The sequence below is a fragment of the Sarcophilus harrisii genome, chromosome 4, assembly GCF_902635505.1.
Source record: "Sarcophilus harrisii chromosome 4, mSarHar1.11, whole genome shotgun sequence".
Classification (NCBI taxonomy): domain Eukaryota; kingdom Metazoa; phylum Chordata; class Mammalia; order Dasyuromorphia; family Dasyuridae; genus Sarcophilus; species Sarcophilus harrisii.
This window is the reverse complement of record NC_045429.1, coordinates 235,789,635-235,808,816: the sequence shown is the minus strand read 5'-3', so window position 1 is coordinate 235,808,816 and position 19,182 is coordinate 235,789,635. Positions and strand designations below refer to the sequence as shown.

At 33.1% G+C, this 19,182-nt stretch overlaps 1 protein-coding gene across 1 annotated transcript in view; it reads left to right on the top strand.

The window, feature by feature from the left end:
* CD109 (CD109 molecule) overlaps positions 1-19,182 on the top strand; it is a 152,076-nt gene that overhangs the window by 33,408 nt on the left and 99,486 nt on the right. The window contains exons 3-5 of the mRNA XM_031964622.1: positions 7,599-7,627; positions 13,020-13,250; positions 15,985-16,110. Coding sequence (XP_031820482.1) covers positions 7,599-7,627; positions 13,020-13,250; positions 15,985-16,110 — 386 coding nt within the window. The remainder of the gene's footprint in view (positions 1-7,598; positions 7,628-13,019; positions 13,251-15,984; positions 16,111-19,182) is intronic.

Below are 19,182 nucleotides of genomic sequence, written 5' to 3'. Positions count from 1 at the left end.
GAAAAAAAAAAGTATTTAGTGAATGATTTAAGGGAATTTCTTTACCAATATTTTTTCTGAAAGAAACTGTGCATCCAGTTGCCAAAGGGAAGGAAATGACAATTTTTATTTGGCCTCAAATTTCCAATTAGCTTCATTTCATCATCAAACAGTCAATTGGTATTGACCCTACATAAATCACTTTGTTTTTTTTCTTAAGTAATACAAATGTACTTTTCAAGAGAAATTCAGATAAATAGAATTCTGAACTTAAGAAATTCATGAATTTATTCACAAGCAGCTTCTCTTAATTACAGAATCTTTGGATCTTGTGGTCATCTTGATCCTGCCAACTTATCCCTGTTTTTCTTGCCAGCTGGAGTACTTGGCTCACTTTGACAACTGGTTGATGTTTGAAAATGATCTGACTAAATAGACACCATTTTGATGCTCTCCTAGCATCTAATGAGAATTACAGCTACTGACTAGGCTCTTGGTTTGAGAACATAATGGTTATTATGGTATGGTCATCTAATTTATTGGATCACATATGCCAGATAACTACACAACAAAGCCAATAAGCTTATGAGCTTCCATTACTGAACAGGAATAGAATTCAAGTCTTTTTAGATATATATCTATGTCTTCCATTCAGGGCTACTGCAATAAGACCTACAATTCTTATTTATTCATTTGTTCACTGATTACTTTGTATCCTGTAGATGCTTGATAAATGTTTATGCAACTGAATTGACTGCCTATTATGTACAAGGCATTATAATAGATAATGTGGAGGATAATCAGATTAATAACCCCAGGGAACTTATAATAAAGTATGTACACAGATAACTGTAGTATAATAGCTTACATTTCTGTAAGTTGAAGTCTGATAACAGATTTAACTCTGTTTTTATCATTGGCATGATGGGGTGGGTATGTTTATTTTTTTATTTACAGAAACGATTACAAATCAACCAACAAGCACGTATTAAGTGCCCTTTGTGTACTAGGCACAATGCTAAGCTCCTGAAACATAAAATAAGGACAACTTGTCCCATCATACCAATGAGAAAAACAGAGTTAACTCTGTTTTCACTATATATATATATACTTAGCAGAGCAAAACAGTAAATAATCACATAAAATTTTATTTGCTATGATATAGCATTGTATAATATTGTACAAAGCTGTTCAGAGATATATTAAAACTACAATTTGCTTTATATGATACAAATCAAAAGGTGAAGGACTTTCTTAGAACTGTGAGATTTTAAAGTAGAAAGGTTTTTTGAGAAGACATTTTCATGGGACATTTTTATTGTTTTTTTTTTTTAAAATTAATAGTATTTTTTCAATAACATTCAATAACACAATAACACATTCAATAACATGTAAAGATAGTTTTAATATTTATTTTTGTAAGATTTTGAGTTCTAATTTTTTTTTTCCTTCTTTTCTTCCTTTCCCCTCCCCAAGACAGTAAGTAATCTTATATAGGTTATACATATACAATAATTTTACACATATTTCCATATTAGTCATCTTGTGAAAAAAAGAGCAAAACAAAAGGGAAAAATCATAAGAAAGAAAAAAAGTGAAAATACTATGCTTCATTCCACAAAATCCATAGTTCTTTCTCTGGATGTACATCCCAAGTCTATTGGAATTGTCTTAAATCACTATATTATCAAGAAGAGCTAAGTTTGTCATTGTTGATCATCGCACAATTTTATTATTACTGTATACAATGTTTTCCTGGTTCTGCTTACTTCATTCAGCATCAATTCATGTAAGTCTTTTGAGGTTTTTCTGAAATCAGCTTGCTCACCATTTCTTATAGAATAAAAGTATTCCATTAAATCCAAATACCACAAATTTTTTAGCTGTTCTCTAATTAATGGACATTCACTCAATTTCCAATTCCTTGCTACCTCAAAAAGAACTGTTTCAGAAATTTTTGTGCATGTGGGTTCTTTTATCTCTCTCTCTTTTTTTTTTTTATGTCTCTATGATATAGACTCAGTAGAGGCACTCCTGGATCAAAGGGATGCAGAGTTTTATAGCCCTTTGGGCATAGTTCCAAATTGCTCTCCAGAAAGGCTGGATGAGTTCACAACTCTACCAACAATTCTTTAATGGCTAATTTTCCTACATTCCCTCCAATATTTATCATCATCTTTTTCTGTCATCTTAGCCAATCTGCTAGGTGTGAGGTGGAACCTCAGAGTTGTTTTCATTTGCATTTCTCTAATCAGTAGTTATTTAGAGCATTTTTTTTCATATATCTATACATGGCTTTAATGTATTCATCTTAAAATTGTCTATTCATATCCTTTGAGTATCCTTTGATCATTTATCAATTGGGGAATGGCTTGTATTATAAATTTGACTCAGTTCTCTATGATTTAGAAATGAGGCCTTTTTCAGAAACACTAGCTATAAAAAATGTTTTCCAGCTTTCTGCTTCCATGGGACATTTAGTTTTTTCCCCAATTACATGTGAAGATACTTTTTAACATTCATTTTTACAAAATTTTGAGTTCCAAATTTTTTTTCTCCCTTTCCTTTGCCTTACTTCCTGAGATGGTAAGCAATTTGATATAGGTTAAACATATGTGATCATGCAAAGTATATTTCCATGTTAGATTGTAAAAAAAAGACATCAAAAAAGAAAAAAAAAGAAAAGAATAAAGTGAAAAATAATATATTTTTATCCATATTCAGATTCCTTTATTTCTTTCTCTAGATGTGGATAACATTTTTCATTATGAGTTAGTTCATGGGACATGTTCAAGGACATTTTTTGGAGGGATTTGCTTGATGCTTTTATTTCTACAAATCTTTATTGAGTATATACTCTGTGCAAAATGGTATGTTTCTGGACACTGGGAAAAGTATAAAAATAATAAGTCATGCAGATTAAGGTTTATTGCTTTTTAAAGTAAAGCAGGAAATTGTTATTCATTGATTCATTAATTCCTTCTGCATTGTATGTGCTTAATATTTATTTGCTTAATTGAGTGTTTAGTATGTGCAAAGTGTTAGGTTCTGTTGGGGGGGGTAATTATTTTTTATCAACAGGAATGTGATAAGTGCAATAGAAAAGTACAAAATGTGATTAAGGAAGCATAATTTTAATGGGGGGGGGTTAGAATCAAGAACAGCTTTATGGAGGAAGTAGCATTTGAGCTGATTCTTGAAGAATACAAAAGGTTTCAATATATGTAGAGGGAAAGTAATCATAAGGTATAAAGAATGACATAAGCAAGGACTGAAAAGTGTGAATGGGTGGATATGTACAGGAGACAATGAGAAATCCAATTTATCTGTAATGTTGCATATATAAAAGAGATTATTATGAGACAAGGTAGGGTTGCTCCTGTTTGTGAAGGGTCTTAAGTGGTGGGCTGAGAAATTTGAAATTTAGTCATTCGACAAGAAAATTTGAATTGCTTTGAGCAGAAAAGTGACCAATTACATCTATGCAGGAGGAAAATTGAATGATACTGGTTTGGAGTGTGGATTGAAGAAAGGCACAGACCAGAGATGGTAAAGTGGTTGTACAAGTGTCTGGTAATGAGGGGCTTGCATTAGTATGATATTAATGGAAACAAAGAAGAGGGATGGGCTCTGAGAGATATAGGAGAACTAGATCTGACAGATTTTTGGCAACTGAACTATGAAGAAGGAACAAGGACAGCATTAGGCTTCAAAGATGGTGACTAGTTGAATTTGTGGCAAACTAGTAAAATTAGAAGGAAGAACAAGTTTTTCTTTTTCTTTTTTGCTGAGGCAATTGGGGTTAAGTGACTTGCTCACACAACTAGGAAGTGTTAAATGTCTGAGACCAGATTTGAACTCAGGTCCTCCTGACTTCAGGGCTAGAGCTCTATCCACTGCACCACCTAGTTGCCTTAGGAAGGACAAGTTTTAAGGAAAAGATGATGGATAAGAGAGGGATGTCAAGTTTGCTTTATTTTTTAAATTATAAATTACTTTATAGCAAGCATAGACTTTGGAGAACAAGATGCTGATGATTACATGTACTGCATCTGCATTTCTAATCATATGATTTGTTAGTCTGGTTATTGATATGGTTAATTATATTTGAATTATTTATTTCTGTCTGCTTGAACTGATAATTCAGGAACTTAGCGACAATATTCCTTGGAATTTTCATTTTGGGGTCTCTTTCAGAATGTGATTGGTGGGTTCTTTCACTGACTATTTTATGGAGCAGCTAGATGGTGCAATGGATAGAGGATCAGTTCTGGAATCAGGAGGACCTGAGTTCATATCTGGTCCCAGACACTTAACACTGACTACTAACTTATGTGTAACTCTGGGCAAGTCAGTTAACCTCAGTTGCCTCTTCAAAAAAAATAAAAAAGAAAAGTAGAGAACAATGACTAATTTACCTTCTGTTTCTAAGATATTAGGGCAGTTTTCCTCAATAATTTCTTGAAAGATATTCAGGCTCTTTTTTTCATCATAGCTTTCAAGTAGTCCAATAATTTTTAGATTGTCTTTCCTGGATCTATTTTCCATGTCATTTGCTTTTCAAATGAAGTGTTTTACATTTCTTCTATTTTTTTATTTTTAAAATTTTGTTTGACTGATTCTTGATGTCTCATTGAGTCATTTACTTCCATTTGTCCAGTTCTCATTTTTAGTGAATTATTTTCTTCAGTTAGTTTTTTTTTAACCTTCTTTTGCATTTGGCCAATTGTACTTTTAAAGCAGTTGTTTTGTTCAGTGGATTTTCCCCCCATTTCACCAATTCTGTTTTTTAAGAAGCTGTTTTCTCATTTTTCCAAATTTATTTTTTAAGAAGTTGTTTTCTTCAGTATATATTTTTCCATTTAGCCAAATTTATTTTTTAAGGAGTCGTTTTCCTCAATAGCTCTTTCCTCTCATATCACCAAATTTATTTTTTAAAGAGTTTTCTTTGGTCAATTTCTGGGCTTCCCTTTCCAAGCTATTGGCTTTCCTCCCAAAACTCTCATAACTCTCCAACATAACTCATTTCTTTACCCAATTTTTCTTCTATCTCTCTCTTTTTAGATCCTTTTTTTAACTCTTCCAAGAGAACCTTTTGAATCAAGAGACCAATTCATATCCTCATTTGAGACTTTACCTGAAAGCATTTGTCCTCGTATAGTTTGTGTTCTGATCTTTCCTGTTCCCATAATAGCTGTCTATGATCAGCACTCTTTTTGCTTTTTTTCTTTATTTTTAAAGACCTTTTAAAGGTCTGCTCCTAGGACACAGGGGAGATTGTCCTGATCTTCCTCAGCAGGGTAACAGGGGCTTCTTACTAACTGTACTGGGTTCAGTGATGCTGCAGGCTTTCCCACTATCCAAGTCCCACTTGTTATGCTTGGGTTTAGGGATTCATAGTTTGCCTTCCATAGTTGTGTGGAAGATCTCACAGCTAGTCTGTTGATCCACTGGTCCTCTGAACAAGGACAGATTAGCTAATACTGATGTATTTTGTCTAATATCATCCCCTAGATTCTCTGTGCCTCCCCATGCCCAGTCTTCTTGTATCATATCTGAAATGGGCCATGTTCCCCCTTGGAGGGATATCATGTTCCTCTTTGAGAATGAAGGAAAAGCAATAATCTCTGTAATAGTATTATTATGCCTAAAATTGTACATACTTTAATTAAAAAATACTTAGTTGCTAAAAAAATGCTAACCATTTTCTGAGTCTTTAGCAAATGGTAATTTTTTTTTTTTTGCTGATAGAGGTTCTGGTCTTTAATGTCAATGACTGCTGACTGATCAGAGTGATAGTTGCTGAAGGCTGGAGTGGCAATTTCTTAAAATAAGACAAAAATGAAGTTAATTGACTCTTCACTTGAACACATAAAATCTGTTTGGGGGCTATTAATTAGCCTAATTTAAGTATTGTTGTGCCTCAGGTATAGAAAGACCCAAAAAGAAGAAGAGAGGTGGGGAATGGCTGGTTGTTCAAATAGTCAGAACACACACATTTTTTAATTGAGTTCACAGCCATATATGCAAAGACAGTTTGTGGTATCCTAGAACAATTATAATAGTAATGTCAAAGATCATCATAACAGATACAATGTTAATGAAAATGTTTGAAATATTGCGAGAATTGCCAAAATGTAACAGAGACATATGATATTATCATATGTTTTTGGGAAAATTGCACTTTCAATTTGTAAAAAAATGTAGTTATCTGCAAAACATAATAAAATGAAGTGCAACATAAAATGAAGTATGCCTGTAAATTGTGAAGCAATTGTTGATGTGCTTTGGTAGAAGTTGTTCCTTATCTAAAGTTTCCTAGACTAAAAAGAGGGTGATTGGAGATGTAGAAGAGTTTGTTTATAAAGCAGCAGGGTTTTCACAGACACAATACACTTGAGAGGAGTAAGTTGTATTGACATGTATCAGAATGGGTATATAGAAGGTTAGAAGTAAAAATGGAATTTTGATGAAGGTTATAGGGAGGATAGGGAGGAAGTAAAATTAGAGATTGGAATGTAGCTTGTGGAATATATAAATGAATGGGAAAGGAGGAAGATAATGGGCAGAAGTTTGTTAGTGGAACAGTTTGAAGGATCTTCCTTTGGATTTCTAGGATTTCAGTCTGTCAAGACTACTGTTTTCTATTTCTAATAAATAAGATTAAAAAAAATCTAGCAGATATACTGAAATTTCTCTATGTATGCTCCTTTAAAATACATTGCCATGGAAAACCAACAAAAAGGAAATAGAAGAGAGAGGCAAAGTTTAAAAAATAATTATTTTTCAATTAATGAAAATCTATCTTTTCTTTCTCTAATTCACACTTTTCCCTTCTCCCCACTGAGAAAGAAAGAAAAAACAAATCTTCTTTTACAAATATGTAAAGCATATTAAAGCAAAACAGAGTCTCATACTGAACCTGTCAAAAAAAATAGTCTCAACATGGATTCTGGATTTATCTCCTTTTTTTCAGTAGATGGGCAGCATCTTTAATCACAAGCACTCTGTAATCATGGTTTACAGATTACTGTAATCACAGTAAACACAGTTTGTATTGAACAGGGTTCCAAAGTATTTCAGAATTTTTTTGTCTTTACAATATTATTGTTTTTATATATCTTTTCTCCTACTTTTTCTCAGTTTACTTAGCATCAATTCTTATAGTCTTCCCAGATTTCTCTGAAACTACCTTATTCATCATTACTAATGGCATTATAATATTTTGATTACATTCATATACTATAATTTGTTCAGCCATTCTCTGATTGATGAGTACCCCTCAGTTTCCATTTTTTTTTTTTGCTACCACAAACAGAGCTATTTAAACATGTACATATTAGTTCTTATTCTTAAAAGTAGAGCAGTTTTTATTTATTTGAGATTGGCATATTTTGGGATTTTGGCTTGTGTTTATTTTTATAGGTAATCTGGGACTTAACCAAATGAATTTGGTTTTATTTGGTTTTGATTAACCAAATGATTTAGATTTGTTTGTAAGCCATGTTTAAAAAGTTTGTAACTAAAACCATAAATAAGAGAGCACTATTGAGAAAAATAAATGTTTATTTACCATGTTATTCAGGTTGATTTTTTTTTTCTTTTTGTTTCCTACTTAGGTTCATTTGAGAGTCTTGTTCTTCCAGCAGTAAGTATATGTTCTGTGTTGTATTCCAAATGGTTATAATTTGGAAATGTGTTTTTTGTCTTTTTCATTAAATTAACTTATCTCCAGCATTGTTTTTATGCTGCCTAGAATTCAGATAACTTATAAATCACATTTCCCTGGTGACACTGGATTAAATTTCTATTGTCATAACAAAGATTTCCATCTCTTAGCCTGAGGGAATCATAGTGTTCCAGAAAATAATTGTCACTCAATTTCCTACTTGATTTGTGTTTTGTGACATATTTATAAATAGAAAATTTATTTAACAGTTAGATTGGTCTAGTAGAAAGAACACTAAGTTTGGAGTGTGTATTTATATCTATATCTATGCGCTTCAGTCCTAGTTCTTTTGTTAGCTAGCTAACGACTTTGAGTGAGTCTCAATATTCTTCAGCTGTGAAGTGAGGATAATATCTCCCTACCCCTAAAATCCATGATATTTTCTGCTAGTTAGCAATTTATTTACATTCTTTAAGCTTTAGTTACTTCCCCTCAAATTTGTGGAATAATAATAATGATGATGGTACTTCCTAAGTTGTGTGGGACAAGTGATTTGCAAATGTTAGAGTAGTATAACAGCAATAAACTTAAAATAAAATCTACTGTATGCAGAGTCTTGAGCTAGAAACTTGAGGGAGACATGAAGATTAGTTAAGCCTTAGTCTCTGTCCTCCTGAATTTTAAAATCTAGAAGGAGCTAAAATACCAACAGGCAGAATATTTTACAATTGCATTTGATTGTTATAAAATGAAGGGCTATAATCATACCTGAAATTTGCTAAGATTACCAGAAAGTATTAATACATTATTTTTTGATCTTCTTGTGAGAGTTCCAGCCTCCAACCTTAAGCTTCAATAGGTCTGAGAAGAGTCTCAAGTAGAGAGCAAGACTGTGGGCCAGATTGAGTCTCATGCAAATAAAGAACTAACTGGGGAGAAAAGATTTTATTAACTCTAGGGAAATCTCCAATAAGATTTCCACCAGGTTTTAGGAACTTGGGGTTCCTTCCATGAACTAGGTGTATAGTAACTGTGACATTCAGTGACAGAAAAAAGGAAGGAAAATGTGTAAATCTTGATGGTCATAGGAGTTGTTAAAGGTCAAATGTATTCCTATTGGTTAATGTATTTTCTTTGTGACTATCATTATAATCAGTGGTCATACTGTGATAAAACCTTCTCCTGAAATAATGGACAGATGACATTGTTTCAATGACCATGGAGGCAATTGAAGCAAGCTCTGTGCAATGCTTAGAGCTTGGTCAGGCATTGAAGATACCAACATTATCCACTGTGTCCCAGGTCATTGCCAGTCATCTTGACTTTTGTCCTGTCAGTGGACTTTGATGACTCTGTATGATATTGTTAGACTGATGACTTTTTGCAACTCCGTCTCACTAAAATGGAGTTCATGCACAAGTCATGCTATCACCCTTGATGTCACTGGGACGTTTCTAAAATGAAGTATGAACACCCTCATCAGAAGATACTGTTTCATAAGGAAATCTTTAAGGTGATGAGAGACCTTTTTAAAATAGAATAATTGTTTTTTTTTAAATGAAATTGTTTCGTTAACTGGCAAAAATCTACCATATTTCCCCCCCCCCAAATCTGCTTATAAACATTTTTATTCAAATAGAATACATTTCTACATTGGTTGTCTTTTATATATATATATATATATTGTGTGTGTGTGTGTGTGTGAGAGAGAGAGAGAGAGAGAGAGACAGAGAGAATGGATATATGTATGTTACATTCTACACTTGAGACTTTAATTTTTCTTTTTTTTTTTAATAACTTTTTATTGACAGAACCCATGCCAGGGTAATTTTTTTACAACATTATCCCTTACACTCACTTCTGTTCCAATTTTTCCCCTCCCTTCCTCCACCCCCTCCCCCAGATGGCAAACAGTCCTATACATGTTGAATATGTTGCAGTGTATCTTAGATACAATATATGCGTGCAGAACTGAACAGTTCTCTTGTTGCACAGGGAGAATTGGATTCAGAAGGTAGAAATAACCTGGGAAGAAAAACAAAAATGCAAACAGTTTACATTCATTTCCCAGTGTTCTTTCTTTGGGTGTAGCTGCTTCTGTCAATCATTGACCAATTGAAACTGAGTTAGATCTCTTTGTCAAAGAAATCCACTTCCTTCAGAATACTTCCTCATACAGTATTGTTGTTGAAGTATATAATGATCTCCTGTTTCTGCTCATTTCACTTAGCATCAATTCATGTAAGTCTCTCCAAGCCTCTCTGTATTCATCCTGCTGGTCATTTCTTACAGAACAATAATATTCCATAACATTCATATACCACAATTTACCCAATCATTTTCCAATTGATGGGCATCCATTAATTTTCCAGTTTCTAGCCACTACAAATAGGGCTGCCACAAACATTTTGGCACATACAGGTCCCTTTCCCTTCTTTAGTATCTCTTTGGGGAATAAGCCCAGTAGAGACTTTAATTTTTCAATTAGGAAGTAGGTAGTATGTTTTCATATTGACCATTTAGTGATGTCCATGTGTAGAGTCAGTCACCTTTTATATTGATGAAAAAGTATTTTCTATGACCAATGAATTGTCTTGATAAAATTCTTATTGGTCTCTGCCTTATTTCAGTTTATATTCCAAGGTCAAGCTTGCTTGTTATTCTAATTATCATTTGATTTCCTCCTTTAGGATTCCAATCCTCTGTGATGAAAGAAGGATTTTTTTTTTGGGGGGTGTCATTTTTAAAAGATGTTGTAGGTCTTCAGAGAATTGAGCATTTTTGGCTTCTTCAGCATCAGTGATTGGAGTAGACTTGTATGTTGTTGAATGGTTTTCCTTGGACTTGAATAGATACCATTCTGTCATTCTTGAGGTTAAAGGTTTCCATATAATATTGAATTTTCAGCACCAGACTTTTCTTTGTCACCAGACATACCCACAATGGAGCAGTCTTTCATTTTTGGCCTAGCTGTATTATTCTTTCTGAAACTACTTGTATTTGTTCTCTGCTTTTCCCTATTCGTGTGTCGGGCACCTTCTGAGCTGAGAGGTTCATCTTCAGTGTCACATTCTTTATTATTTTAATACTGTCCATATATTTTCTTGGCAGAGATACTGGAGTACTTTGTAATTTTCTTCTGCAGTTATCTGAACTTCCTACTAATAAATATCTCCAAGCTAGTTCTGCAGAAACACCAAGTAGGTGAAGCACCATTTAATTTCTCAGTTCTCTAGGCAACTCATTTATGTCTCTAATTTATGGAGAAGTTGTTGTCCTGTTTTGTTAGAAGGACTTTCTTCACTGAAGAGTTCCATATACTAATAAAATCACAGTTTCAATTTATCCCTTTATCTTTTAAAATATTACATTGGATTTTAAAGGTATTTTTGCATTTTGATAATGTTTTCTCTGACATAGGCAATTATGATAATTTTACATTAAATGGAATTGACGAAAGCATACCATTAAATAGAACTATAGAAAACTATCTCTGATCTTTATTTCTATTTTTGATATGCTAGAGTTCTCTTTACTTTTACAGTTTTGTTTGAAGGAACACAAAAATTGAAAGTTTACCGCTATTTTACACCAATTGTTTGTAATTTATCTTTTTCTTTTTTCCTTTGAGGAAAATAAAACAAGTAGCAGTAATTTAAATGAATTTAAATAGAGGTATCTGAGGGCTGAAATATTAATTGAGAAGAAAAAACTATGAGATATTTGCCCTTTAATAATGATGATTTCTGGCATTATTCTGTATTCTCATGTTTCACTACAATCAGACTCATTTTGAGATTGCCCTGAAAGGGTTAGGTTGATAGCTAGCAAAAATGGGATGGAATTCATAAAAATTCAGTCAGTGCTGCAGAACTTAATTATTTTGTTAGTTCATTAACAAATAACTAAACAGTTTATGCAGTTCTGGAGTCTTGGAACTTAAGCAGGGCTTATCTTTTAATAAGGAAAATATTGTATGTTTCAAAGGAGGAAAAAGAAAAGGTGAAAGATAGGTTCTTCTTATAGACATAAGATCAAATGCTCTGCAAAGCTGCCTGACACTGAATAACTGAATTTTGAATTTTTCAAATCAAAAGAGATATGATAAGGGGAATCAATGAGAACACCAAATATGAGGTTTTTTTTTTTAAAATTAAAGCTTTTTATTTACAAAACTTATGCATGGGTAATTTTTCAACACTGACCATAGGAAAACCTTTTGTTCCAGATTTTTCTCTCCTCCCCATCCCTTTCTCTAGCTAGTCTAATACATGTTAGATATGTTAAACTATATGTTAAATCCAGTATATGTATACATATTTATACAGTTATCTTGCTGCACAAGAAAAATTGGATCTAGGGAAAAAAAAACTTGAGAAAGAAAGCAAAACGCAAGCAAACAACAACAGAAAGAGTGAGAATACTATGTTGTGGTCCATGCTCAGTTCCCGTGGTCCTCTCTCTCCTCTCTCTGAATGCAGACAGCTCTCTTCATCACTGAACACTTGGTGTTCAACACTGAACACTGGCACTGGTTTGAATCATCTCATTATTGAAGAGAACGATGTTCATCAGAATTGATCATTGTATAGTTTTGTTGTTACCATGTATAATGATCTCCTGGTTCTATTTATTTTACTTAGCATCAGTTCATGTAAGTCTCTCCAGGCATGTTTGAAATCATTTTGCTGATAGTTTCTTACAGAACAATAATATTCAATAGCATTCATATACCATAATTTATTCAGCCATTTTCCAATTGATGGAGTTTTTGTTAAGGATTAATAAATTCTTGGAATTGAAAATGGCAAAGTAACAGTTGCTTTAAACTAGAGAGCATCTGCATGCATTTGTCTAGGAATTCTAATGAAATGATTACAAAAGAAGAAATAAGAGAATAAGTGAAAGAACCAATGAACAATTGCTATTAGGAATTTAGAGTTGTCTCGGGTGAATGAGGTTTTTAAAGCTTGAAATTATTTCTGTTAACATTTACAATATATGGCTAAACATTAATTGAATTTCTTCCCCAAATCTGGTATATGTAAAATTAGTATATACTATACTTGGTGTTATTTTTTATCATACACACATATACACACATATTAATTATTAATAATAATTATTAAAATATTTTGATTTGAGAAAATCTTCACAAACATGAATATTTTCATACACAAAGGATACAAAATATCTTGCATAGGAAATTATTTATCTATCATATGCAACTTAGAGGTATGTCTCATAATTAGACTAAAATATGTACTAATATTCTGTTCTTTTTTTATGATTAACCAACCTCTGAATTCAAAAAGAATACTTGACTTGGTCTGATCTTGTAACACTGATCTGTTTTTTTTTTTTCTTCTAGCTACCCTTGAATAGTGTGAATGAATTATATGAATTATATATCACTGGACATGCACAGGGTCAGACTTTGTTTTCTGATAAAACCCACTTGATCTTTGAGACCAAGAGATTATCTGTCTTCATTCAAACAGACAAGTTCCTTTACAAACCAAATCAAGAGGTGAAATTCCGTGTTGTCACTCTCTACTCTGACCTCAAGCCATATAAAACATCTGCAGACATTCTAATTAAGGTAAGCACCAGTTGGAAACATAGCCATATGCTCCAGTCCTTAGCTTTGTATTTGAAGGGAAACTATTAATAAAATGAGAAAAGTGGGATGAGTATTGGGCTTAGACTCAGGAGTACTGAGGTCAAATCTCAGTTCTTATGCTTGATCTTGAAATTCACATATTTTCTGAGTCTCATTTGACTCATCTCTATCTCCTAAGTTCTTAAGAGGAAAAGCCTTTGTAAGCCTTAAAGCATTGTAGAAATGGAGCTTATTATTTTTAACAGTGGGATGTTTAGTTTTGTTTCCTTTTTGCTCAACTTGCTGAGAAACAAGTAAAGTCAACTTGACAATGACAAGTGTTTATGAATTACCCACTATGTGACAGGCCCTGAGCTAATCACTAGAAATATAAAGAAAAGTAAAAATCAGTCTTTACCCTCAAAAAATTTCAGAGTCTAATGGGGAAGACAACTGTGTACAAACAAAATATAGAGAGGATGGTTGTTGTCCTTTGCTCCTGAAGAGGACCAAAATGACATCACTGTGTTGGGGTAAAGGTACATTAGTGTATTTGATTGTGGATGATCAGACCAATATGAGCTCAAAAAGCTATGTCACAGATTGGCACAAATAGTCCATATTATCATTTGGAGTAAAGATATCTCTAAATGTGCTCATTTTATGATTTCTTTGAGCTACTTCAATTCTCTTTTGCTCATAGAGCACAGTGCCTTATTTGATGTAAGCATGAGACCTTGAAAATATCCTTGAAAGTAGATGGTAATTAGGGTAAAGCCCTAGAGTAATAAAGGGTCAGGAAGGGCTTCTTGTTGAAGGTGAGACTCAGAATCTTATAACTGGAAGGGGCCTTAAAAGTTGTCTAATCCATTCCCTCAGTGCAGGCTCTGCTTGTCATAGAAAGATCAGCGTTAGAGAGGCATTTTCATTTATCTGTAGGGGTCATGATTATACAGCTGGAGTCTAGCTTAGCTTTCATTGCAATTTCCTTTGACATCTTTGTTTTTGCTTTAGAAGATAAAGAGACATCTGCCGACCTTGTAGAATACTTATGACTAATGCTACATGGAAGGCAAATGTATCTTTTTCATACATTCACTGTTGTTGTTTCTGTTATTGTTTCAGTTAATAGTTCTGTAAATTTATGATAATGTTTCATAGCACATTGTTTGTAATGGAGGTTTAATAAGACCATCAGTATTTCCATATCGAGCTTTGCAGTCCAAACAGTTTAGGAATGATAAAAATATTTAAAAAATTTTAAGTTAGAAAAAGTTTTTAATAGTATTTTATTTTCCTGAATACATGCAAAGATAATTTTTAACATTTACCTTTGCAAAACCTTGTATTCCACATTTTTCTCTCCCCCCGCCAAGAGAGCAAGCAGGCAAACAATCCAATATAGATTAAATATGTAGTTCTAAGCATATTTCTGTATTCATCATAATGTACAAGAAAAATCAGTTCAAAAGGGGAAAAAAGACAAGAAAGAAAAATACCAAGCAAACAACATAAAAAGTTGAAAATACTATGCTTTGATCCCTCTTCAGTCTCCATAGTTCTCTCTCTGGATGCAGATGTTATTTTTCATCACAAGCCTTTTGGAACTGAATTACCTTACTGTTGAAAAGAGCCAAGTTAATCATCACATACTCTTGTTTTTACTGAGTATAATGTTCTTTTGGTTGCTCACTTCACTTAGTATCAATTCATATAAGTCTTTCTAAGCTTTTCTGAAATCAAGCAGTGTAGGGATGAAAGAACAATAACATTCCATTACATTCATATACAATAACTTATTCAATCATTTTCCAACTGATGAGCATCCATTCAATTAGAAGTATTTCTTTTGTGTCTATTTTGGCACATGATTCTGTAATACATATCTTAAGAATATTAAAGGAAAGATTGAATAAGGAGGTAGGAGAAAGCTATGAATCAAGAGGTAATAGGGAAAATGAAATGTGGTTGTCTAGACACAACTGGAGGTGAGACAACAAAGAGGAGGGAGTGAGATTTTCTTTCAAAACATGACAGGTGACTGATATTCTATGTAGATAATAGTCTGGTGTAAAGGAAAGTTCTGAGAGTGCTGGAAAATGTCACTTGTTCAGTCATTTCAGTCTTGTATGTTTTTTTGTGATCTCATTTTGGAGTTTCGTTGATAAAGATACTAGAGTGTTTTTCAACTTTTTACTCCAGCTGATTTTACAGATAAGGAATCTTAGGCAAACCAGGTTAAATTACTTGCTGAGGGTCATAGTTTAAGGCTGGATTTGAACTTGTTTAGATGAATCTTCCTGATTCCAAATTCAGTGCTCTATCCATGCATTACTTAACTGCTTTGCAATGTCTATAGCCATCAACAAATAACTTGGTGGCCCAGCAGATAGAGTACTGGGCATGAAGTTAGAAAGCTATGAATTCAAATTTAGCCATAGTCACTTATTAGCTGTATGGCCTTTGGAACACCATTTAATCTCTCTCTGCCTCAGTTTCATCAAGTGTAAAATAAGTAAATAATAGAACTTGCTCTCCCAGAGTTATGAGAATTAAATAAAATAATATTTATAAAGCACTCAGCTTAGGGCTTGGCAGTAGTAGGTATTTATTATATGCTGATTTCTTCCCCCTTTACAATAGAAGATGCAAATTATTGTTCTCTTCTCTCTTCCCAAAAGTGGTTTTGTCATTTTTAAAATAAGTGGTATGTCAATTTTTTTTTAAATTATAGGACCCCAAGTCAAATTTAATCCAACAGTGGTTGGATGAAGAAGGTAACCTTGGAGTTATTTCTAAAACATTTCAATTAACTTCAAATCCAATACTTGGTGATTGGTCTATTCAAGCACGAGTGAATGTAAGTACAATTTTAACCTTTTTTAAGAAACATATCTAAGGATTTAAATGTATTTGGAGGGGAACAATGTCTCAAACCAGTATCTATGATGGCAAGCTTTTTGTTTATGAGAAGGAACAGAAACAAAGAAAATGAGGTATAAAAACAGCTAGAAAATTTGAGGTGTTTCACTTATTAATTACTAGATCTGATCAAATCATCATTATATCTTCTGTTTATATATTTTTTATGTTTTACAGTAATTCTGGAGACCAGTAAAGTGAGAACTAAGCAATCTCTACTTATATGATTTGTTAAACATACAACAGTTGAGGAACTGAGAATATATGGCTATAATTTGAGAAGTTTTAGATTTTATTATGGCTTTTATTTATTGTACTATTATTTATTTATTTATTGTGCTGTTATAATCTTGTACTATTATAGTTTTGTTATCTTAAAAAATCAATTGTCTGTAAAGCAATATTCATAATTCAATTCTTCTAACATTAACTATCTGCTGAGAGCTGTGTTGTAATATGCTGGGCACTGGATAAGATAAAACTATTTACCTTACTTACCCAAACTATAACTACTCCCAAACTCAAAGTATCAGCGTTAGAAGGTATAATAGGATCATTGAATTTAGATCTGGAAGGCACCTTTAGAATCATATATTCCAACTTTCTAATTTTTTTAGATGAGGAGACTGAGACCCACAGAGGTTATATATGTAAGTAATGAGTAACATAGATTCAAATCCTGAACCTTGGTATAGAGGAAAGAGCACTTAATTTGGAATTAGAGAATCTTGGATCAAATCTTGTTCTTCTGCTTACTACCTATAACTCGGGGCAAGTCACTTTGCTTACCTAGGTCTCACTTTCCTCATCTGTAAAAGAGAGAGTTGGGCCTTATGACCTCTGAGATCTCTTCCAATTAAAAATCTGTGACTTTTGTGCCTTTAGGCAGCTAGCTGGATGGCACAGTGGATAGAATGTGGGCATAGACTCAGGAATACCTAAGTTTCATTCTGGCCCCACTTATTTGCTGAACCTTTCTAATGACTATGGCCAATTCACTTCACTTCTGCTTTCTTTAGTTTCCTAATTTTTAAAATGGGGAAAATAATAGCACCACCAGGGTTGTTGTGAGAAACAAATGAGATAATATTTGTAAATTTCTGAGCACAGTGCTTGGAATTTAGTAGGTGTTTAATTTATGCTTATTCCCTTCCCACACTGTCCCATTTCATTCTTGCCTTCTTAATTTCAGAGGTGATTTAGTCCAACTGTAATCTGGGCAGAAATCTCTTCTATACTATCCCTGGGAAGTGATCATTTAGTCTTACCCTGAATACCACTTGTAATAGGGAACCCATTACTTCCTGAAACAGTCCATATTACTTTGGATAGATCTAACTGTTAGGAAGTTTTTCCTCATATTGAACTAAATATGCATCTCTTTAGCTTCTGCACATTGCTCTTGCCTCTCTCCTTGGATATGATCAGAACAAGTTCAGTTCCTTTTTTTCATATTCAAACCTTTAAGATATTTGAAGATAAACATGTCCTTTCTTTGTATTCTTTTCCACACACTAAAAGTCCCTAATTCCTTCTATTGTCTTTATACAGCATAGTCTGTAGACCTCTCAGCATACTGGCTGCTCCTTTCTGAGCTTGCTTCTCCTTGCTAATGGCCTTTCAAAAATGCAGGATTTAGAACTGAACTCAGTATTTTGGTTGGGATATGGACAGAGATGAATAGCATGGAATTATTATCCTCTTCCATCTGAATATTGTGCCTCTCTTTTCCCATGTAATTTAGGTTACATTCACTTTCTTGACTATTCTGTCATATTGTTGAATTCTAGCTTATTGGTCTCAATTCTGTTTTCTATTCATTGTATTAGTTATTCCTCCTAGTTTTGTGTTATTTGCAAATTTGACAAGTATTCCATCAATACTTATATCAGAATCTTTGATTAAAAATATTGAATAGCACAGCACCATGAACAGATACTAGGGCACTCAAATCGATGAAGACTTCCTTTATATTGGCGCAGATTCATTAATGAACATTTTTGGAGTTTTTTCATTCAATAAGTTCTGAAGCTACTTAATTATTATTTTCTGTATTTTATTTCTACAAAGATAACATGAAAGACTTTGTCATATATTTGCTGAAATTTAGATATATTTTATTTATGATATTTATTTAATCTACCAGTCTAGTTGTCCTGTGAATAAAGAATGTTAAATTATCTGATGTGACTTGTTCTTGATGAAGGCATGCTTATTGCTCTTTGTGACCTGTTGGTGTAGTTTCATCATGTTTCCGCTTTTTCCAATTCTCTTCATAATTCCATTTGGAGTTTTCTTGGCAAAGATATTGAAGCTGCTTGTCATTTTCCTTTGCAGCTCATTTTACAGATGAAGAAACTGAGGCAAATAGTGCTAAGTGATTTGCCTAGAGAAACACAATTAATATGTGTCTGAAGCCAGATTTTTAACTTGAGGAGTTCTTCTGACTCCAGGCATACTATCCACTGCATCACCGAACTGTCCCCTTAGTGACTGTTACTTCTCTTTCTCAAACTTTCACAAACTTTCCCTTTAGTAATATATATATATGCATATATATTAATTTTATTAAAGCTTTTTATTTACAAAACATATGGATGGGTAATTTTTCAACATGGACCCTTACAAAATCTTATGTTCCAAATTTTCCCCTCCTTCCCTCAAGCCCATCCCCTAGATGGCAGGTAGTCTAATACATGTTAAATATGTTAACATATATGTTAAATCCAATATATGTATACATATTTATACAGTATCCTGCCGCACAAGAAAAATTGGGTCAAGAAGGAAAAAAAACTTGAGGAAGAAAACAAAATGCAAGCAAACATCAACAGAAAGAGTGAAAATGCTATGTTATGGTCGATCAATACTCATTTCCCACAGTCTTCTCTCTGGGTGTAGGTGGCTCTCTTCATCACTGAATAATTGGAACTGGTTTGAATCATCTTATTGTTGAAGAGGCCACATCCATCAGAATTTATCATTGTATAGTCTTGTTGCTGTGTATAAT